Source organism: Gamsiella multidivaricata, assembly GCF_025024155.1.
Source record: "Gamsiella multidivaricata strain RSA 2152 chromosome Unknown BC939scaffold_65, whole genome shotgun sequence".
Classification (NCBI taxonomy): domain Eukaryota; kingdom Fungi; phylum Mortierellomycota; class Mortierellomycetes; order Mortierellales; family Mortierellaceae; genus Gamsiella; species Gamsiella multidivaricata.
In genome coordinates this window covers 66,599-86,923 of record NW_026251773.1, presented here as the reverse complement: position 1 = coordinate 86,923, position 20,325 = coordinate 66,599, and the positions used below count along the sequence as shown (strand labels likewise).

Genomic DNA, 20,325 nt, shown 5'->3' with positions numbered 1-20,325 from the left:
TCTATCTGATGACGAGCATTTGAACTGCAGTTAAACCATGGTAACGGTAGCAGCAGCGCAGATCCTCGAAAAGATATAAAAAGAGACGCTTCTATGACAGACAACCCCCCATTCTTATACTTCAGTTCTCTCTTTCTTCGTTCTTCTTGACTCTTCCGACCTGTAATAACAACAGCAAACAAATTTCAAAGCGCACTTTCATTGCATAACCTCTCTCCATTCTTTCACTCGCATTTGCACTTTGTTCTACGCATATCCTATTATTTTTCAAAGAGAGACGCTTCGCACTTCAAACCTACAACCTAAACAGGCGCCTAGAAACAATGGCAGACATCGACGCGTCCACAATTTCCAGTAAAACCATTCCTTCTAAAACAGACACACAAACCACAGAAAAACCAACGCTGCCATGGTATAAGCGATTGGACCAGACAAAAGGCCTGTTGCTCTTCCTCCTCTGCATGGTTCAGATGTTAGATATCATCAATATTGCCTCTGTCACTATCGCTCTCCCCTCCATTCTCCGAGATGTCCACTACGAACCGACTCAGCTACAATGGTAACGCGCCGCTTCTAAGCAATGTTCCTGTATTCCTGTTTTTTGTCTTAGTAATCTCCTGCTAATTTTTTGAACATATTTTTTCTCCCAATATATACAGGGTAGTAAGTAGTTACGCCCTAACGTATGCGGCATTCCTTCTAGTTGGTGGCCGTATGGGAGACCTATTTGGTCACCGTCGCATCTTCCTTTTGGGCACATCATGGTTCGCTATTTGGTCCCTGGTATGCGGATTCGCAAGAAATGCGATCTTCATGTCCGTTGCCCGCGCCTTACAGGGTGCTGGAGCTGGATTCACTATGTAAGTAATCTCCTGGTCTCTGCACAGCGACCACTCATCTCATCTCGCTGTTGTTACCTTAGCTCGCCAATGGTATTTAATGTCTTTATGTCTTCCTTTGTTAGTCCATCTGCCCTGGCATTGCTGACTACAACGTATCCTCTTGGCCCTGAGCGCACAACTGCCCTCTCCTTATTTGGCGGTGCAGGCTGTATTGGCCAAACGATCGGAGTCCTCCTCGGAGGCATCTTTGATGCTACTATCGGTTGGTACTGGATCTTCTTCGTCACCGCGATCATCTCGGCTACTCTCTCCATTGTCGGCTACTTTGTCATCTCCAGGGCCAACAATGAGACGACTGAGACGGACCGTCGCATCGACTATACCGGTGTCTTCCTCTTTATGGCCGGAATCATCACCATTGTCTACTATCTTTCCGAGTCCACCACCGAAGGCTGGGGTTCCGCCAAGACACTGCCTCCATTCATCGTTGGTCTCGTACTCCTGCTCGCTTTCGTCTTCTGGGAGAGACGCATTGACTATCCAATTATGCCCTTTCGCATCTGGAGGTCTCGTCGTTTGTTAGCGAGCGTGATTATCATCATCTGCGTCACCGCTACATACAACACCATGATCTTCTTCACGTCCCTGACCTTCCAGAACGTCCTTCACTACTCGCCTCTGATTACCGCGTGCTGCTACATCGTCCACGGTGTTGGCTTAGTCATCGGTCTCTACACAGTGACAAGACTGTTCCCATATATTAGAACCAAGTTCATCATGTTGATCGGCTGGATCTTGATCATCGTCTCGTCCGTCCTGTTCGCCCAGATCACCCCTGGTATGAGCTATTGGCACTTCGCGTTCCCTGCCATGATCGTGAACTGTATCGGGCTCTCGCCCACGTGGATGTGCTGTCAGGTCAATGCCGTCGCCGATGCGGATGATGAGGACCAAGGCGTTGTTGGCGCCGTATTCAATGTCGCCATTCAGCTTGGTGGACCCATCGGATTGGCCTTTGCCACCATCATTTCCCAGGCCCACGAAGGTACTGGAGGTACTCCCGAAGCATTAATGGGTGGATATCGCGCAGCATTCTATACCTTTGGTGTGATCGGCGGGATCGGTGCTGTTCTAGCTGCGATCTTTGCTGCAAACCGTGACCCTATCGAGTTCTCCAGCGTGGTTCCTGAAACGATGACCGAGGATCAGGAGAAGGGTGTTGCTGCAACAGATAGCAGCAGTGTCTCAGTGCTTGAGAGCGAGAAGGTCGAAGCCCGTGAGAGCAAAGCTGAGGTCGAAGACTCTTCGGTTATCGCAGCGATTGAGCAGCGACGTGTTTAGATTCTTATAAGAAGATTAGAATAGGTTATTAAAAATATCTCTCTCAGAGAATGAAAGACGCGTTTTTGCATGTGTAAGCTAGTCTGAAAGATATATAGATGCTGATGGAGTATTATTAGTACGGGAACCGCCTTGCTCGTGATGCCGAGGACTATCAACGCTGACCGCCGAGGACCCGTTTCATTAACAACAAAAAGAAAAAAAGAAAAAAAGAAAAAGACGAACTTGTTACAGCAGAGAGGAAAAGAGGAGGACCGGTAGCGACCCAGCTATGGCCAATGGGACTTTCAGTATCGAAAGGAGTGTGTCCTTATCGCGGCAAAATGATAGTTCTTTACGGCATAGAGTACTAAAGTAACTGGTGCTGTGCGCCCTTCCTCAAGACACAATAAATGCGAAGGCCGGTACTGTCATGTCACTACACGTGATTCTGCCCGCTTCTCTTGTTCGCCCACTTCGACCACATCCTTGCATGCACTTTTCTGTGCAGACCCTTTTTTCGCCCCTGCACCAGCACCACACCCTACGGTTTTCAGGAAAGGAGGTTACAGCGGATTAAATCACAACGAGCATCCGGGGCCAGAACAATTCATTATTCCCGAGAAGCACCTGTCATCTCCTGCAGTGCTGCGTCAGTCAACTTTGGATTAGGACGCACAATTTGTTTGCTTTTTCTCAGGACACCCAAGTTTGCTCATCATTCAAATACCTGACCACCGGTAGGACAAACGCCATTCTAGTAAGCTGAATGCCAAGGCGACGGACCAGGAATTGAATCTGACACCACTTAGTCGTGTTTTCCTTGGAGGACTTGTCCCTAGTTGGCGAATGATCATCGCTCATCAAGTTACAGCAAGAGTCCAATGAGTTTATTTTCGAGCGAATCCTTTGCCGAGGGCGAGTCGAATCAGCCATATAGCGCCGCTTCCCTACCGTCCTCACCGATGTCTGTGTCCAATTTCGACGGTGAACACGCAGTTGACTCGGTGGACTCGAATACAGAGCCAGTGGCATCATCCTCGACATCTTCGCACCAAAAGGAGCAGCTACTCAAAATCTTGAACGACCCATCATCCAATGCCCAGATTCGACTCACGTATAATGTCGCTCAGGAGATGAACGCGAGAAAGCTTTGGAGGTTCTACCTGACAAAGGAGGAGCACGCGATCTTCGAGACCGCCCTTACAAATCTCGACAGCTGGCAGAGCTTTATCTCTCTTGACAGCAATTTCGGGTCGTTTCTCGAGGAGACCAAGCGGGCGCAAGAGCACGAAAAGCAAGATTACTCTCCTCAAGATTATCCTTCAGAACCTGTGCAGCCGGACTCAATACCCAACATGGAAACTACAGAAGCAGCTGATGCGAGCGACACTAGCATGGAGGCCGTCGGGGACCGAGTGTCGGACATTGTCAAGACGGAGGCTGTCGATCAGGACCAGTTCTCGGATTTGGCATCAGCATCTATCAACAAAGAAGACCTACTTCCAACCCAGAGCTTATCAGAGATATTAACACCGCCAGTTTCGACTCCGAACGGGTACCTACGCTCTCATCATACCCCTAATTATCACGACAGATCGCCTTCCCCAAGAATAAGCGTAGTTTCTCAGCCATCCAATGATGCTTCCAAATCTGACGCGTCCTCGACCGAGTTATCTATTGAATCCCCAGAATCCCATTCGATCCCAGTATCTATCCCTACCACTGCCTTCCGTTCACGCGTAATGGTATTTGAGCAGCTGCTTCCCAAGTTGTATCCAGGTCACCGAGGATGCTGTCATCCAACAATCGACATTTCGAACCTAGAGAAAAAGGATGTCTTGAAATATAGCAAAGCCGACGATAACATGAGCAGTTCGAGCGAGACAGCTGGTGGTATAAAGTCCCGTCGGAGGGTTCCTGAGGATGACGATTACGATGAGGACATGGACCAGGACCCGAAGAATGAAAAGTCCAATGAGCCGAACACGAGCGCGGCCTTGGAGCAACCCAAAGACAAACATGACACAGGGTCAGGTACGCTTAGTAACTACGGCAGCTACCACGATTTAACTAATGTGCCTGTTAAGTAGTCGTTATTTAACCTATGTGACCGAGGGAACTAACCAAATACTCTACTTTGCTTTCTCTTGAACACTATAGAAGAAAACGAGGCACCACTCAGACTTCCTATTCACCATCTATACTATACACTGGAATATGACATGGATGCGATGATCGAGCAGCAGCAGTTGGAGGAGGCGGACAAAAATATCCAACAAGAGCAGGAGAGCCAGGCAGGAAGCGGTCTTGCTGACAATATGCTGACGCAGCTCGGAGCTGGAAGTCTCAGCATGAAATACTTGCTCGGCGCGATCGAGTCCAATCGTGCGGCTACAGGTCTCACCGATCGCGAGCTGAGGACTTTGTTGTCGGATGTTCGGCCCAATCGATCCAAGTGGGCAAATGAGGACAAGGTCGGACAGGAGGAGCTCTATGAGGGCTGCGAGCGCGTCCTGATGGAGCTTCGCAATTACACGGAGCACTCGACGCCTTTCCTGAACAAGGTCAACAAGCGCGAGGCACCAGACTATTTCCAGGTCATCAAGCATCCAATGGATCTAGGAACAGTGCTCAAGAAACTCAAGGCGTTCGCATATCAGAGTAAGACCCAGTTCGCCAACGACCTTTATCTTATCTACTCAAATTGCCTACTGTACAACTCCGACCCTAGTAGTGTTTACCGGAAACACGCCATCGCCATGAAGAAAAGAACGCAGCAGCTACTGGAGACTGTTCAGGACGTCGTCATTCGCGATAGGGCTGAGGTTGAGGCTGAAGCAGAAGAGAGCGACGAGGATACGGAGAATCAGGTTACCCGCCCCAATGAGTCGGCAAAAGGACTCGGACGGAAGGAGCAAACGTCGTCTAAAACGGTGCACAAAACGAACGGCGATATAACCAAGAACGCCAAGGATCATCCTCCTCCTCAGCGTGGCGCTACTGCTGTCCCATTCGGGTCCGAAACCCCCAAGACAGCTATGGATCTGGATGCGATGGCCAACTCCACGCCGACGCGTGAGGCTAGCAGGGAACCCTCGACCATGGATTCAATAGAGATGCCCCTGCCTGGCAGCTCGACAGAGAGGACAGGAGGTCTCGGCCGAAGCGGGACACCTAACGGACTGGCGGTGAACTCCCCAGCACGGTATCGTGGCATGTCGAGGGCCTCAGTCCCCGTCGAAATCGATCTGGAGCAGGAGGAGAGAGACGTTGCCGCAGAGCTGTATGCTGACCGAGGGGACGTCCTGTTCGAGGAATGGAAGGAGAAGACGAAGAAGGCGCGCGCCAAGATTTGCTCTACGCGGGAACACCAACAGCATTTACCATTCGAGGACCAGCTTGCAATCGAGAGATCACCTTGGGAAATGAAGAAGTCAAGAGATATCGACCTAGCACACGACAGTGTTTTTGATACGATGAGCCGTAGGAGGCGGAGGAAAAAGAAGACGATACTTGGGTTCAACGCTGACAAAGATGGCTCCTCCGCGGCCGCCACTGCCGAAGAGTCGGACCCGTATGAAGATATTTATGGCGACAGCGACAGCGAGGAGGATGAGGAAAATGAGGAGGACTATGTCCGCGATTTGTTCGCTCCACCAAAACCTAAGGAGGATATTCTGCAAAAGAAGAAAAAGCTGGGTGGGCTCTTCCTTCCAGAGTACTCGCTCCGGTCGGGATTACCAGAGATCTCGGGACATGGTCACGAGCGGTTGGACGATCCTGAGGTGGCGCGCCAGTTGTTTGACGAGTCTCAGATCTCCATGTAAGCGATACTCGATTTTCGAGCAGGTTCCTCGTTCTTTCTGTTTAAACATGTTCTGACCTCGGTGCTTTGCTGCCCCTGAACAGGCATGAGGGGAAACAGCCCTCGTTATCCTTATACCCCTCCGCCTTAGCGGCACCAGGACAACTGACGGCTGGTATTGAGCGCAATATCGAGGAGTTACGCAAGATCCGACATATATATGCAAAGATTTTTGCTGCCAGGGCAACCAACCCTGTAAGTATCCACGAAATGAAATGCTGTTAGACTATTGCCCTCCTTGTGCAGGAGACCATATTAACCGAGTGTCTCCTGGTTATTGTTTATAGGATATGAGCCAGTTCGAGGAGGCACCAGAACCAACGCCCATACTGCCTCATGAGGGCCCCTTGCCGCCTCTAGTTATGAATAGTGCTACGGGACATGCGATGCTTTCTCGAGTGGCATCAAAACTCCTGGCTCACGCAGGATTCCAAGGAGCTCAGGCATCTGCGCTGGCCGTAATGACTGATATCACTGTCGATTTCTTTCTGAACCTTGGCAGAGCACTGAGAGGATACACAGATCTGTACAACAAGGGCATGACAGCAGAGGTAAAGGCAGCTCTCAAAAGTGCAAGCATGGACAGATTGATGGTCCACTTGGTGTGACTATTCACATTAGCCGAGCTAATTCCCTTTATTGTTTTGCATAGGAAATTCTTTTGCATACCCTGTACGAAAACGGAGTCGGCAGTGTGGGAGAGCTGGAGGGATATATCCGCGAAGATGTCGAGCGGTACGGCAATAAGTTGCATGATATTCACCGAAAACTGGAGTCCAGCTATACTGAAACGATCAACAGCCTCAACGAGACCGAAGTCGCTGATGCGGATTTCGAGTTCCAGGAGAACGACGACGCATTTATGAGCGGCAACTTTATCGGCGGAGGCGGTGCTGGCACGGATGAACTCGGCGATGACTTTTTTGGGTTCCGTGAATTGGGGATTGATCGCGAGCTTGGTCTGGGTTCCTTGACAATCCCATCTCGGATCTGGTACGGTAATCCCAAGGATGCCCCGAACAGACCTGGTTCTGGTGGGTCTGGCTTAATAAAGGCCAAGGATCCTGCCAAAGCAGAGCTGCCTTATCTGCCACCCCCGCCATTCGCGCCGTTGACAGACCCGACAGCATCCATTGGACTATTGCACTCATTCTTCCAGAAGCGAATGGAAGATTTAGGATCACTCATGGAGGACGAGTTTATGCCTGTTTCGAGGAGAGTGGCTATGAGACCCAAGGTTCCACCGACTGGCAAGATTGTAAGCTCGATGAAGAAGCGAGCAAGCAAGCCAGGCGAGCTGAGTGCATTGGCGGAGGCAAAAAAGCGAAAGCGGAAAAAGGAAAAGGACGCACAGGAGGCTGAGCGTGCGGAGCGGAAGAAGCAGAAGCAGGACGCAAAGGATAAGAAGTTATTGGAGAAGCTGGAGAAAAAGAAGATGAAGGAGGAGTCCAAGATCAAAGAAAAGCTGGCCAAACCCACGAAGAAGGTAAGCATCACATTGCCGCGTGACAGTATTAGCTATAGCAGCTATAGCAAAAACTCAATTCTATTTGTTTCATTACTGCCTCTAGAACAAGAAGGCAACATCAGAAGGACCAGCCGATGGAGACGAAGACGACAGCGATGTGGAGCCAAAGTCTGCCCCAAGCGAAACCCCAGATCCAATGCCGCCGCCAGCTACGATCCCTCTGTCTAAAACTGCCAGCGGATCATCGCCCAACATCGCTCTTCCTCCGGCGACCCCCAAGAAGCCAAAGAAGCCCAAAGCGACATCTAAGGGTGTAGGGGTACCTGTACCATCCGCAGGAACGCCTGGCATGTTTGTCCCTCCTCCGAACTCAATCTTGAGTTCGCTCGATGTGACGGACACGGACGACATGGAGGAGGAAGTCATGGAAAGCGGTGGCGGAAACACGGTTCGAATGTTGCCTCCTAAGGCTGTGCCGTCTCAATCCAAGTCCGGGCATGACGATGCTCCAAAATCTGGTACTGCGGGCAAGACACTGCCAGGTAACTATTCCTCCAGTTCCTCATCCTTAAAGTCAGGAGTCGCTGGTAAGACATTGCCACTGTCAGTGGCATCTGTTTCGAAATCCAAATCCAAATCCAGCAAGGAGGGTAAAGAGAAGGACAAAGATAAGGATAAGGAGGACAAGAAGGAGAAGGTAAAGGACAAGGAGAGGGAAAAGGACAAGGAACGAAATAAAGACAAGGACAAGTCTGATAGAGACAGTCTTTATGAACGCGAAAAAGACAAGGATCGGGACTCGAGCAGCAAGAGTAGCAGTGGCCATAAGGAATCAAAGTCCAAGGCCAGCAAAGACAAAGACAAGAGCAGCAAAGACAGAGACAAGAGCAACAAGGACAAGGACCGTGTCGATCGTGATCGTGATAGCAGCGATAAGGAAAAGGACAGAGACCGCGATCGTGATGACCGGGACCGCAGCGATCGCAGTGATCGAGATCGAGATCGTGAACGAGACCGAGACAGGGAGCGAGACCGGGACCGTGACAGGGGCGATCGTGACCGTGAGCGCGAAAAGAGCAGTAGCAGTGGTATCGGTAGCAGCAGTGGACGAGACCGGGACCGGGACCGAGACAGAGATCGCGAGCGAGACCGCAGCGATCGTAGTGACAGGGATAAGGACCGGGATCGAGATCGAGATAGAGACCGTGACCGCGATAGGGACCGTGGTGACCGAGACCGGGATCGTGATCGCGACTCGTACAGGGAAAGGGATCGAGACCGCGACCGCGATCGTGAACGAGACAGGGACCGTGATCGTGACAGAGATCGCAGCGACCGAGACCGGGATAGGGATCGAGATCGCGGAGAACGGGACCGCGACCGTAGTGACCGCGATCGAGACCGTGAGCGCGACCGAGATCGAGACCGCGACCGCGACCGTGAACGCGACAGGGACCGTGATCGCGGGGATCGCGATGGCAGTGGCGCCTCTGGATCGCTATCGAATAATGGCAGTAGTGGCAATCTTGGGAGCGGTGGCACTGGGCACCACAAGAATGGCAGCAGCGGCAGCAGCAAGGACCGTGAAAAGTTTTCATCGTCATCATCCAGCTCCAAGGACAAGACCGGCGGCAGTGACTCGATTCTTGGATCAGGCAGCTTAGCGTCTATGCCACAGATTCCAACGACGCCAAAGAAGAAGAAGAGAACTGGTGCGATGGAAGTCTCGCCGACACGTTCACCAACAAAGAAAAAGAAGACGAGCTTAGCTGTTCCCGCGCCGCCTTCGTTCACGGACGATTGAGGGTGAGGAAAAAGAAAGAAAGAAAGCGAAGCGCCTCGCCTGTATATCAAACAAGGAGCACATTTAGAGCTGGCTGGATGTTCTCCAGAAAGCATTGCAAAACACCAACATGCTACTACCCATAATAAAACATAATAAAAAGAACAAAAGGCAATTGCTCAATCGTCTATCGGCGTCCATTGATTCTTTATTGTGTCCTCGGTCAATCAGGCATAAGTATATTTACTTTCGTCGCCAGACACCAATCTTCTCTTTGCCCTGACGTGTATCGAAGGAGGAGCAGCTGTCGACGAGCAGACAAGCAAAGTTTGAATCCAATTGCTCGTGGTAGGCAGCTTCGCTGACAGCGAAGGGAGGACCATCGGCGTGGTTGCCAAGGGGGTACATCAACGTGATGAGAACACCGTCCGTGGGGATCAGCTCTGCCATGCGACGGCCCCATGCAGGTCTGAGTTCAGGCTGGATAGCGCAGAAGAAGCTACAAGGAAGCAAAAAATAAAAGGAAGCAGTATATGGCGTCAGGATGGCGAATCGAGACCTTCGTACATTCCGTTGGACATATTGCGCCAACAGTTCTTACGTATAGTCGTAAACGAGTTGGAATCCTCCAGAGGGAATATCGAACTTGAAAAAGTCACCGACCATGAACTCAGCCTGCGATTCGGACACGCCCTTCTTGGTGCGGATCTATTGTATTCATTAAAACGGAGGCCGTGTCAGCAATTGATGTTCTGCGCAGTCGAATCAAACTGGCATTATTGTAGATCAATGAAGATATACAAATGTATGCGCAGCGTTCAATGGTATGAGATATGAACTCACATCCTTGCACTGTTGAACAGCAATGGGGCTGATGTCTAGTCCGTAGGCCTTGCGGTTTTCATTGCCAAGGTAGAAGACGTCGACGCCGCGTCCACATCCGGGGACGAGGGCATTGCCGGATTTGGGGATTTGTGCCGAGATGGGTTTTTGCTCGATGACCTCAATCAGCGCGGGGCTGGGGGTTTCCTTGTCCCAGGGGTGGATGTCTCGCTTCCAGAGCTCGTTCCAGCCGTCTGTCAAAGGGGAGTAAGTCACGGATGTGTTGCGTTAGTATATTCATTTCGATAGCTGAAGCAAGAGAGAAGGAACGAAAAAGAAATAAAAAAAAAAAAAATGAGTGGGAAGGAGCGCGCAGTTGCCTTGTTGCTTGACGATGTCTTGAGTCTCGTTGTTCATGGCGATGAGAGTTCTTTTTATTTTTTTGTGTTCGAATGAGAGGGCGAAGAAATGCAATGAAGAGCGGACACACTTTTGGCAACCTTTTATACTCGTTTTTTTCCCACAAGAACGTGCTTTCTCCACAAGGTTTTTGTATATGTGATCGAGGAACATGCACGAATACCTTGCTACTTTGCTGATGCGCTGATACCCCAGCAGCATTTGGTACGCCTGCGCATCTGGGGGATCTGGCGTCAATAAAAAAAAAAGCTGCTGCGCTAATACCGCGCGACCGCATCACTCTGCTTCGACCTGGTGCTTTACACACGAACTCGACGCCAAGATGCGTCCAAGTCGTACCAGCGGTCGAAGGGCTGCTGCCGCTGCGTCGGAAATTGGATACCCCACAGCTCACGCGTCGATCGTAGCGCTCTCAGATCGCATGTGTCGATGGATCGTGATAAATGGCACCCCTGCGAACACGTCACGTCTAATGGCTGGCTCAATTGGCCTGGGGCAAAGTGCAATAAATAGGGAACCAGCTCATGCCTCATCTTTCATCTCACACTCGCTTCCTTCATCGTCCAATTCTCATCATGGCTACCTACTTCCAGACCACTCCCCGCAACTACGCCGATGTCACCATCACCGACCAGGGCATCAACACTGAAGAGTTCCTTCAGGCCACCGAGGGTCTCATCAAGATCTTTGGTAAAATTCAACCAGTGACACGTCCAACTCTGCCGTGAACCCCACAGCATCCCTCTGCGACCGTTGCTTACCCTACAATTGCTCTATTACTGCGTCGGTTTGCTTCCACTCTAGATCTTTTCGGCTCTGTTTTCTCGGTTGTCCAGAATGACATGAATGGCAACGTCAAGGTAAAAATCATGATATCCACATAAAAAAAAAAAGGGCGTGGAATCCACAATACGGATTTGGTGGCGATTCGCGCGATACAAACCTCTGTGCATCGTTCATGCCGACTTTTGCCACCAGTCATCTTCTCATCGGCGGAGGGTTTTTTGAAGAGAGCATTCCTTGGCTGATATGATTTGGTTGTCCTGGGAAATAAATTTTTATTCATAGAAAATCCGCGAGCGTTTCCTCCAGAACCCTGCTGCCAACTCAACTCTCCAGAATTTGGTCAACGGTGAGATTGCCGAGAAGAAGAAGACTGCCACCGAGGGACTCTTGTGGCTCACTCGGTAGGTTGAAACGGAAAGGCCCTTAAAAATGTCATATGTGCGAATAACATCAATTACAGTGAATTAATGGTTCGTTCTACTTGCAATTGCAATCATAGTGGTCTCGATTTCACTCTCCAGTCCCTGGAGCGTAGCGAGGCCAATCCCAACGAGGAGCTCTCTGTATCTTTCACCAAGGGTTACGAGAACACTCTCCGCCAGTACCACGGCATGCTCGTCCGCCCTGTCTTTGCTGTATGTACTCGGGAGCCACTAATTTTCGAATTAGATAGGATTGACGAACAGCACATTCATATTTCTCACGTTCCTTCACGAAACCCTCCTGGCTCTTATCATATCATCAAATAGATGGCCATGAAGGCCTGCCCATATCGCGACGTCTTTTACACCAAGTTGGGAGCGGATCAGAGCCTTGTTCAGCAGGATCTGTCTGCTTATTTGAATGGTCTCCGCAAGGTCGTCACCGACATCCAGACCTTCTATGCCGCCAACAAGTTGGACAAGTAAACGGAGACAGGACTCTACCCCACAGATCTATTTTCTCTGTTTTCTTTGACACTTTTCGTTTCTGACTTTTTTCGATGTATATAACAATAAGGCCCAGAATGAAAGGCGCAAATACAGGAAAATAGAAAATATATATAAATATAAAATACCACGGAAACAGGAACAGAAGGGTCTTTTAAAGATATCTGGGGCCTCTTGTCAACTCGTGGTGTCCATTGTTAGTCTATCGCCATGCTCATGTTCTTGATGTTCCATTCAAGATATCAAAAAGGGGAGGCAGGTCTCATGGGTAGCCTTGCGAGAAAACTCGACTTGCACAGCAATCAAAAAAATGTGGCCTGATCCTTAGTGTCCTCATCGAAACGCATGGGCTTTTTCTATTGGGAGAGCCGAGTAATAGGGGGATGTGCTCATCTGTCCTAGAGAAAAATAAGGGGGGCACGTAGGGGACATACGGAGCTAGCCACGAGGTCGTACATGGACTATGTCGGCGTGGCTCAGTGCGATCATCTGCTCAGGATCACACGAAAAGACGAGGACCAACAGAAGACAGAAACCCATGCCGTTACTAAAGGCGACAGAGATGTCAACCTTCAAGTTAACGGCAAACTGTAGTGTATTGAAGGAGATGCGCACAAAAGTATGAACAAGGGAGGAGGATCATCTTTGAGCCGCCCTCGGCAATAACGCGTTACTACACGCGTCGCTTTTGATATAAAAGGAAGGGCCTAGCTGGCAATCGCGCACATTTCGCCTCTTCAGACGACCATCTATACCTGGAATCACCTCTACACCAGCTGCAGTGCCTTCTTTTATTCGCTCCTTTTCCTCCTTCTACTACATCCTCAAGGCGCGATACATTCTTCCCTCAGTCCCACGTTTTAAGCAGCGCAACCCTAATTCAGTTCTAATCCAAGCTGCACTTTCACTTACTAAATTCTATACGGAGATATTCCGATCACAGGAGCACAAAAGAGGACAAGGTTTTTGTCTACCCTTTCAAAGCTTGCAGTCTAGGCATCCCATTCATAATTCTGAGGTTCCTGTTATTTAAACATTCAACTCATCCTATGTATCAGACTTGTATATTTTTCGCTCTTCGTTTACATTATTCCTCGCATTCTTCTCATTCTCCATCTCCGGCTCTTCTCTTGCTCCTCTTGCCTCTCTCTCATTCATCTCTTCTGGTCTTACACCTTTCGCTGCAGTCCTCTTCACACTTTATATATAAAAATAAGCCTTCGATCCAAAGAAAGTAATGCCTGATTTGACACCACGATCGCAGTACGGCAATGCCTGGGAGTCAACGAGAGTAGCGGCAAAGGAGGGATGGATCCTAGATCCACAGAACAGAGTCGTGATCCTGCATGGAATCAATCTCTCGGGCGGCACCAAGATGCCATTTTGTCAGGCCTCAGCAGACGGAGACGTCGGCGTAGCAGCAACAGCAGCAGCTTTAGCTTCGGCAGGCGGTTCAGCATCATCATCATCAGAGTTCTTTGGGGCACTACCTAGGGCACCGTCAACATCATTATCGGCATCGGTCGCCGCATCTTCGTCATCTAATCCACAAACAAAGCAAGAGGAGGCAAGGGCAAAGAACAAAGGCGCAATCCCAGGTGTGATCTACTCGTATATGGAAGAACATTTCTATGACCATCGAAATGTATCGTTTGTGAATCGACCGTTTACATTGGCGGAGGCCGAGTTGCACTTTGAGAGGCTGGCTCGATGGGGCTGCCAATGCCTTCGAGTCCTTGTGCCCTGGGAAGCATTGGAGCACAGTGGACCGTAAGTGTGCTAGAGTCGCCAGCTATCTTGATTGCTCAGTTTTCTTTGACGCAGTGAAAGGTCTCGACTAAACAGAAAATGCCTTGAAAATCTTATCTAACAGAGGCATCTACGACGAGGATTATATCACATACCTGATAAAATTGCTTAAGATTGCAGGCAAGTACGGCCTGAAGTGCTTCCTGGACCCTCATGTTGATTGCTGGAGTCGATTCTCTGGAGGATCTGGAATGTAGGATCCCCTCTTTTTTGATTATTCGTTTTTGTTTGTTACAGATACAACATACGTTCATTGCGCATGACCAACAACACGACCATTCATTCCCCCCTTTTTAACACAAGCGGTGATTTTGTCATTTTATGATGTTGTTAGGCCTGGATGGACCCTCGAACTGGCAGGGCTCGACATGAGAAAGTTTGACGCGACCGGAGCGGCCGTCGTTCAAAATGTGAGTTGCTACTTAAAGATTGCTAGTTTCACGGGAGGAGCCTTAAAGAACCGATTCCTGTGACATATGTAATTAACTGATTTTCTTCATTATAGACGTATGAGAACAAGGAAAACTACCCAAGGATGATTTGGGCCACCAACAGTATCAAGGTTGCAGCTGCCACCATGTACACACTGTTCTTCGCCGGCCAGATCTTTGCGCCCCACGCCATGGTCCCTCTTTCGACTACAGTCCTGTCGCATTTGCGCAAGATCCATTCGACGGTCGTCTCGGATGAGGCCTATCGACGAGGCGTCTCTGGAGGCATTAAGGCACCTTCTCCAGTTCAGAACTTGACCCCGATCCCTAGAGTTGACCAAGAGTTCGTGGAGCGCGGACGGGTCAACATCCAACATTTCCTGCAGGGGCATTTCATAGAGGCCTTTTCACACTTGGCCCAACAGATCCGCGATGATGATACTAAGACAGTCAGAGATGGTCTCGGCGCAGGACTGATTGATTCAGGGACGGTTATGGGTTTTGACACGCTGAACGAGCCTTCACCGGGATATTTGAACCATCCAAATTTGAATGAATTGTTGGAGTTGGCGGATCTGCAGATTGGAGCATGTCCAACTCCATTCCAAGGATTGGAGCTTGCCCAGGGCAGGACAGTTAACTGTCAGGTCTGGGAGACAGGTAGCCTTGGTCCACTGAGAAAGGGATCACTCAAGGTTAATGAAGGAAAGGTCAACTTGTGGAAGAGACCGTTCTGGAGGGCAAATCGGCAGTACAAGAGCAACAATGCGTTTGGAGAGCAACACCTATACCCGCCCTCAGCCCCGGCCTACCCTTCACCTGCCTACCATCCAGAGAATTCACCCTTCGACGTTGTCTCGCATCTCAATATCACTGGTGATCCAGCAGGCGAATCAACAGCACCAAGCACTAGAGCCCCGCCACCACTAGTAATATCACCGCAGTCTGCAGAATCATTGGCATCATTTAGCCCTAAGTCTCTTACTCCACTCGAGCTTGCAGAATCCAACCTTGCCAAAACTGGCTGGCCAAAGCCTGCGGGATACAGTGAAGTCTGTCTTTGGGCAGAGCACAAGGTCTGGGATCCACAAACGGGCAAATTGCTGAAACCCAACTACTTTCAACGCATACCGACCAGGCAGTATGTGCCGCCAGGATTTCAGCCCGGCAAAGAAGTCGAATGGAAGCAGGACTTTTGGCTGCCGTTCGTCAACACGTTTTCGCTGCGGCTACGACAGCAAGATCCTAGGTTTACGATCTTTGTGGAGCCACCAATCAACGAGGAGCCTCCCATGTTTCGTCTGCAGAAGGTCTTGATCGGCGGCGCAACAGATCAGTTGAAGAATATGTTCCGAGCAATAGTTAGTGGGCAACCTCACAAGGCGTTCAAGAACCAGCACACGGCCTCGATTATGCGGCAGTCGGTACCTGCGATACCTCCAGCTTCAGCTTCAGCGAGTGGCGATGGCGGCGATGGCGAGGAGAAAGGCAAGGGACCTGCGGAGACGGCGGACTATTTGTACGAGAATGCATGCCAACACCCAGTTTTCGACCCCGTTGGTGACGTGGGCGACAATGTTGTGGTCGCGCCTCACTTCTATGACGGGTATACAAATGTTACTCGCGACTTTGTTCCCTTCACGCTTGATTATCTGGGTTACAAACGTGGTATCTACTGGTCGGTCCTCGGGGCGCTCAAGTTCGGCTGGGGTGGAGTCGGACAGGCATGGAAGGATCAAGTACATGGGATTCAGTCTGATATCCAGTTCGCTATGGGTCGCGACCACGGCATCCTGATGGGCGAGACGGGTCTGCCTATTGACATGCACAACAAAACGAGTTTCAAGAACCGGTACGGATATCCAAAGCAGTCATTTGCGATGAAGATGTTGCTCGATGCCATGGATGCAAGCATGCTGAGTTTCACACTGTGGAATTACTGTGCCGACAACAGCAACCAGTGGGGCGACCGATGGAACGGCGAGGATTTCAGTGTATGGTGTCCGCTCGATAACGGGTTTCTCCAGCCGGATTTCATCGAGGATTCGTCTGGGCCTGGTCTTGGCAGTGACAGCAGAGTTCAGTCGACAGCACAGAGCAAAGATAATGATTTATCGGACATGACTCTTACAGAGATCTCGAGCGAGCTAAGCAATGGCATGGAGGAGGAGGCAGGGTGCAGAGAAGGATGCATCTGGTGGTTGTGCCTCCCGAAAACGAATGTCTGGACAAAGCGTACGGCTCCCAAGCGGTTGATCATCGTCTCTGCGGAGCCTTCGCCTGACTGTCTTACAGGGAGCACTAATACCTCGGATATCAGCTTGGTCCCTGCGAAACGGGCCAAGAAACGTGTTGAGACTCTTCGCACATGGCAAGATCTTCTTCCGCTCTCGCTGCAGATCGAACGCAGTCGACTTGAGTTCTACGGCGGTCTTCGTGTCGGCGAACCTTTTGTTCGTGCCTACCCCATTGCGATCTGGGGCGAACCTGTTCAGTACTGTTTCGAGCCCGGCCGACCCTTGCAGGATTCGGAGTTCCTCAGCCGGGATATCAGCAAGAAAAAGACGAACGATGTCAAGAGCTGGGAAAACCGGTTTGTATTGTTCCTGACGCTTTCGTGTGATCGTAGACCAAAGCGTGATCACAGCTATCACGGAGGCTGTCATGGGGAGGGCATTTCGCACGCAAATGGACAAAGCAACAAGGAAGGCACGCCTGATGTCACTCCATCCACAGACGTGTTCTTGCCGAGGTTTCACTTTGCGCTGGACTCGCCCGTGGGTGTGGACCAATTCGAGTCTCTAGGCGCCATCCAGGAGATTCATGAAGAAATACAGCGACGAGCAGGGTGTGCACGTTCTGCGACGGACGCAATAGCAAAGTCGAGCCGAGACAAGGGACGCTGGCATCGACTCGATGTCAAGGTGACGGACGGATATTTCACGATAGAGCCGAATCGGCAGCTGCTGCAGTATTGGACCTCACCACAACCAACATTCGACCTCCACGACAACCTGGCCCCAACGGACGAGTTCTTTGAAGGCGTGGAAAAACGTATCAGGATGCTGTTCTCGCTCGGGTGGGATGGCAAGGAAGGTATCTCGACCTCAGTGGAACAGGATTGGATCAAGAAATTGTGGAGGGGGATGCAGAAAGGCGATGCGGCCGCGGATTACTCGACCACGCCTTCGTCGTTCGCCTGTCTGTGGCCGTTTTCATCGGGGGCCGTGGATGTAGTGGAAGCGGAGGAGAGACGGAAGTTAAAGTTGACGGAGCTGCGACAAAAATGGAGGGAACATCTGGGGATACCGGGTAAGGGTTCAACGTTCTGTCGTAGGTGTGGACAGATGGATGTGATGCATTTGCATGGCGTGAGTGCCCGTCTGCAGATGTGGCCTGGTTATCGTGGGTGAAGAATAAACTCGATATATTAATCTTTGACAAAATAAAGCTAGAATTTAATGAATACCGGCAAGATTTCTACCACAGCACAATTTTTTACATTCATTGTGCAACCATGATTAAACTTTCTCCCGAACATAGCCACTTCCTTGATGGATGGGTTGTTGTCGATTGTAAAAATGCTCGGAAGGGTGTCCATGGGAGAGGCATTATTGCATGATCATACACCGGCTGGGCCACAGTGAGTCCCATGGCTCGGATGATGCCCTTGCCAGGATTCTGGGTCTCTCCGTTGTATTGGTGAAAAAGTAGTATGAGCGGTGCATTGAGGGGCTGTAAGCTAATATCACCGCGCCCTTGTCATGCTTATATGTCAATGGAGAGGTAACAATCAAGCGTTCCTCGGCACATATAAGTACTGTCTTGTGTAAAAGCAGGGCTGGGAAAATGTGCATGAGAGGATGCAGCATATGGCCCAGTACCTACCCTCATAACGGGCTTCAGACGAAACCTCTAAGGAAATTAACAGGCGTTCAGCAGAAAGTTCAGTGGGGCTCGAGTCAAGATAGAGTATACGTTTTGAAAGGCTCAAAAGACGCTGGAAATCTCTCACCGAGTTACGAATCAATATCAACAACCTCGACGGCGTTCACGGGGCGAATATGTATGTACATTGGACTCGGCTGAATATGCGGCAGGACAATTAGAAAGGCATCGACCGAAAAATATATAAAAATATCGGCCCGTGAGAACTAAAAGAGCCCTGTTCTGGGAGAACTAGCATTGGACTTTCTTGGGCCAACCTTAAGCCCTGCCCTGTGGGAACTACTATCACTGGAGAGACCATGCATGCAAGCGTGCATAGTATCAATAGGACACCGATTGAGGCACCTCCTTCTATGCACTTGTACATTTTTGCGCGTCTTTATTTGGCGCATACATGTCGTGGCGAGGACTTTAAGGTTGTTCCTATGGAAATAGTAGGAGCAGTTATTATAAATATCAGTCACTCCCACTTCCAAAACACTCACACACAACCCCTCGACAACACAATGTACGGACCATCCAAGCTTGCCACTCTTTTGGGATTAATTGCCGTTGCCGCTGCTGCCGTTGTGCCTCTGGATCCCGTTGCCGCCGTTGCTCCTCTGGATGTCGTTGCCGCCGATGCTCCCTTGAATGTTGTGACTAAGCCTAACGATGGAAACATGACAGCACTTCTCTGCAATCTTCATTACGAAGTGTATGAGGAAGATGGCTGCGGCGGCGATTCTTCAACGGGCATGTGTAATGGCGAACTTGGCAACTGTAAAAATCTCAAGGGAATGGGTTCCAAGTCTATCACTGTCGGGAACAATCTGTACAGCCCAACTATCACAGTTATTGGCTATAGCAAATATGATTGTGTTGGAGAGGTTCAGAGAATTACACTCTCCCAAGGCACGGCCTCGTGTTTGCGATACGGTCCTTCCTTCCACAGCATTAAAGCTCAACGTTAGCCTTCTTTCTCCACGGTTTCTGGCCCAAGTCGATTTTTTCTGTTTTTTTTTTTTTTAGCGAGGAGGGCCAATAGAATAGAGTAATATCGTTCAACCCAAGAGAATAAATTGCAATACATCCACTCAAGTCTCTAAGCTGAATCAGCTTGGCAAGAGGGACTGAGATATTGCATTCGATTTGAAATCCAGTTTAATACGTGCCGGCGAATAAGCACCAGACCATAATTTTCATTGATGGATGAATGTGATGAAAACCGGCAAGAGGGCTTGATACAGAATACGGCGATGAGCTGAACAGAGCGATTGCAAACGAGTCGTTGGTTGCCACGGACTGGAGGCGATCTCGAGAGAAGGCGTTACTGGTACTGTCTGATATCCGCTGCCGAGGAGTGCTCGCATGTGAGATACCCTGGGAACCAGATGGAATTCTGGTGCATCAGGACACGAAGATCACTCTGTCGACACTAGGATGGATGTCTCCTGCTCCATCGGCCGATCAGAATTGTCAACTGTGGTTGCTCTGCTTACAGACCAGCGTCCCGGGCCATCTTCTTTAGTTCCAACACCATCATCATCTGTTCCTGAATTCGCTTCATCCTCATATCCATTTCCAACCTCTCTTGCTGCATTTCCAATGTCCATTCTGAAAATTTCTCTGAGTCTGCAACCCTCTGTATGTCCAGCTCTAACTTTATTGCTGCCCTTTTCTCCTGCCCTTCCACTATACGCCTTCTCCATCCCTATTGTTTATCTATTTTCCTGACCGGACTGCCCACCGGCTCGATCAAATCGAACCCATTCCCTCTATGTCTTCTCAACCTCTTACAAATATGTTCGAGCTCCTGCGGTCCTTGGTTTGATGTGTGGGGTCGAATTACTGGTCTGCAGCAGTAACTCAGGTCAGGAAGTCAGGATAAGAATGAGTGCTTTATTAACAGGTAGCGAG

At 50.0% G+C, this 20,325-nt stretch overlaps 7 protein-coding genes across 7 annotated transcripts; 6 read left to right on the top strand and 1 right to left on the bottom strand.

The window, feature by feature from the left end:
* The first annotated feature begins 66 nt into the window (after window positions 1-66).
* BC939DRAFT_461090 (major facilitator superfamily domain-containing protein) lies at window positions 67-2,208 on the top strand. Its single transcript, XM_051556973.1, has 3 exons — window positions 67-559; window positions 660-860; window positions 965-2,208. The coding sequence occupies exons 1-3, from the start codon at window positions 324-326 to the stop codon at window positions 2,181-2,183; spliced, it is 1,656 nt and encodes a 551-aa protein (XP_051408997.1). The 5' UTR covers window positions 67-323; the 3' UTR covers window positions 2,184-2,208.
* Window positions 2,209-2,672: 464 nt separating this feature from the next.
* On the top strand, window positions 2,673-6,765 carry BC939DRAFT_271367 (uncharacterized protein). Its single transcript, XM_051551133.1, has 5 exons — window positions 2,673-2,902; window positions 2,975-4,199; window positions 4,326-5,988; window positions 6,075-6,225; window positions 6,318-6,765. Exons 2-5 carry the CDS (start codon window positions 3,047-3,049, stop codon window positions 6,636-6,638), a joined length of 3,288 nt encoding a protein of 1,095 aa, XP_051408996.1. The 5' UTR covers window positions 2,673-2,902; window positions 2,975-3,046; the 3' UTR covers window positions 6,639-6,765.
* On the top strand, window positions 6,766-9,403 carry BC939DRAFT_271368 (uncharacterized protein). Its single transcript, XM_051551134.1, has 2 exons — window positions 6,766-7,516; window positions 7,602-9,403. The coding sequence occupies exons 1-2, from the start codon at window positions 6,893-6,895 to the stop codon at window positions 9,300-9,302; spliced, it is 2,325 nt and encodes a 774-aa protein (XP_051408995.1). The 5' UTR covers window positions 6,766-6,892; the 3' UTR covers window positions 9,303-9,403.
* Window positions 9,404-9,413: 10 nt separating this feature from the next.
* BC939DRAFT_271378 (TPMT family) lies at window positions 9,414-10,664 on the bottom strand. The gene is made up of 4 exons (XM_051551135.1): window positions 10,484-10,664; window positions 10,125-10,357; window positions 9,883-9,989; window positions 9,414-9,780 (listed from the first exon to the last, which is right to left on the bottom strand). Exons 1-4 carry the CDS (start codon window positions 10,518-10,520, stop codon window positions 9,525-9,527), a joined length of 633 nt encoding a protein of 210 aa, XP_051408994.1. The 5' UTR covers window positions 10,521-10,664; the 3' UTR covers window positions 9,414-9,524.
* A 392-nt stretch (window positions 10,665-11,056) lies between these two features.
* BC939DRAFT_461084 (glycolipid transfer protein domain-containing protein) lies at window positions 11,057-12,431 on the top strand. The gene is made up of 5 exons (XM_051556972.1): window positions 11,057-11,213; window positions 11,328-11,383; window positions 11,592-11,710; window positions 11,809-11,944; window positions 12,059-12,431. The coding sequence occupies exons 1-5, from the start codon at window positions 11,099-11,101 to the stop codon at window positions 12,215-12,217; spliced, it is 585 nt and encodes a 194-aa protein (XP_051408993.1). The 5' UTR covers window positions 11,057-11,098; the 3' UTR covers window positions 12,218-12,431.
* A 549-nt stretch (window positions 12,432-12,980) lies between these two features.
* Window positions 12,981-17,933, top strand: BC939DRAFT_531536 (uncharacterized protein). Its single transcript, XM_051561618.1, has 4 exons — window positions 12,981-14,008; window positions 14,112-14,240; window positions 14,382-14,457; window positions 14,553-17,933. The coding sequence occupies exons 1-4, from the start codon at window positions 13,476-13,478 to the stop codon at window positions 17,889-17,891; spliced, it is 4,077 nt and encodes a 1,358-aa protein (XP_051408992.1). The 5' UTR covers window positions 12,981-13,475; the 3' UTR covers window positions 17,892-17,933.
* A 973-nt stretch (window positions 17,934-18,906) lies between these two features.
* On the top strand, window positions 18,907-19,442 carry BC939DRAFT_461079 (uncharacterized protein). Its single transcript, XM_051556971.1, has one exon. The coding sequence runs from the start codon at window positions 18,933-18,935 to the stop codon at window positions 19,377-19,379; it is 447 nt and encodes a 148-aa protein (XP_051408991.1). The 5' UTR covers window positions 18,907-18,932; the 3' UTR covers window positions 19,380-19,442.
* Window positions 19,443-20,325: the final 883 nt, after the last annotated feature.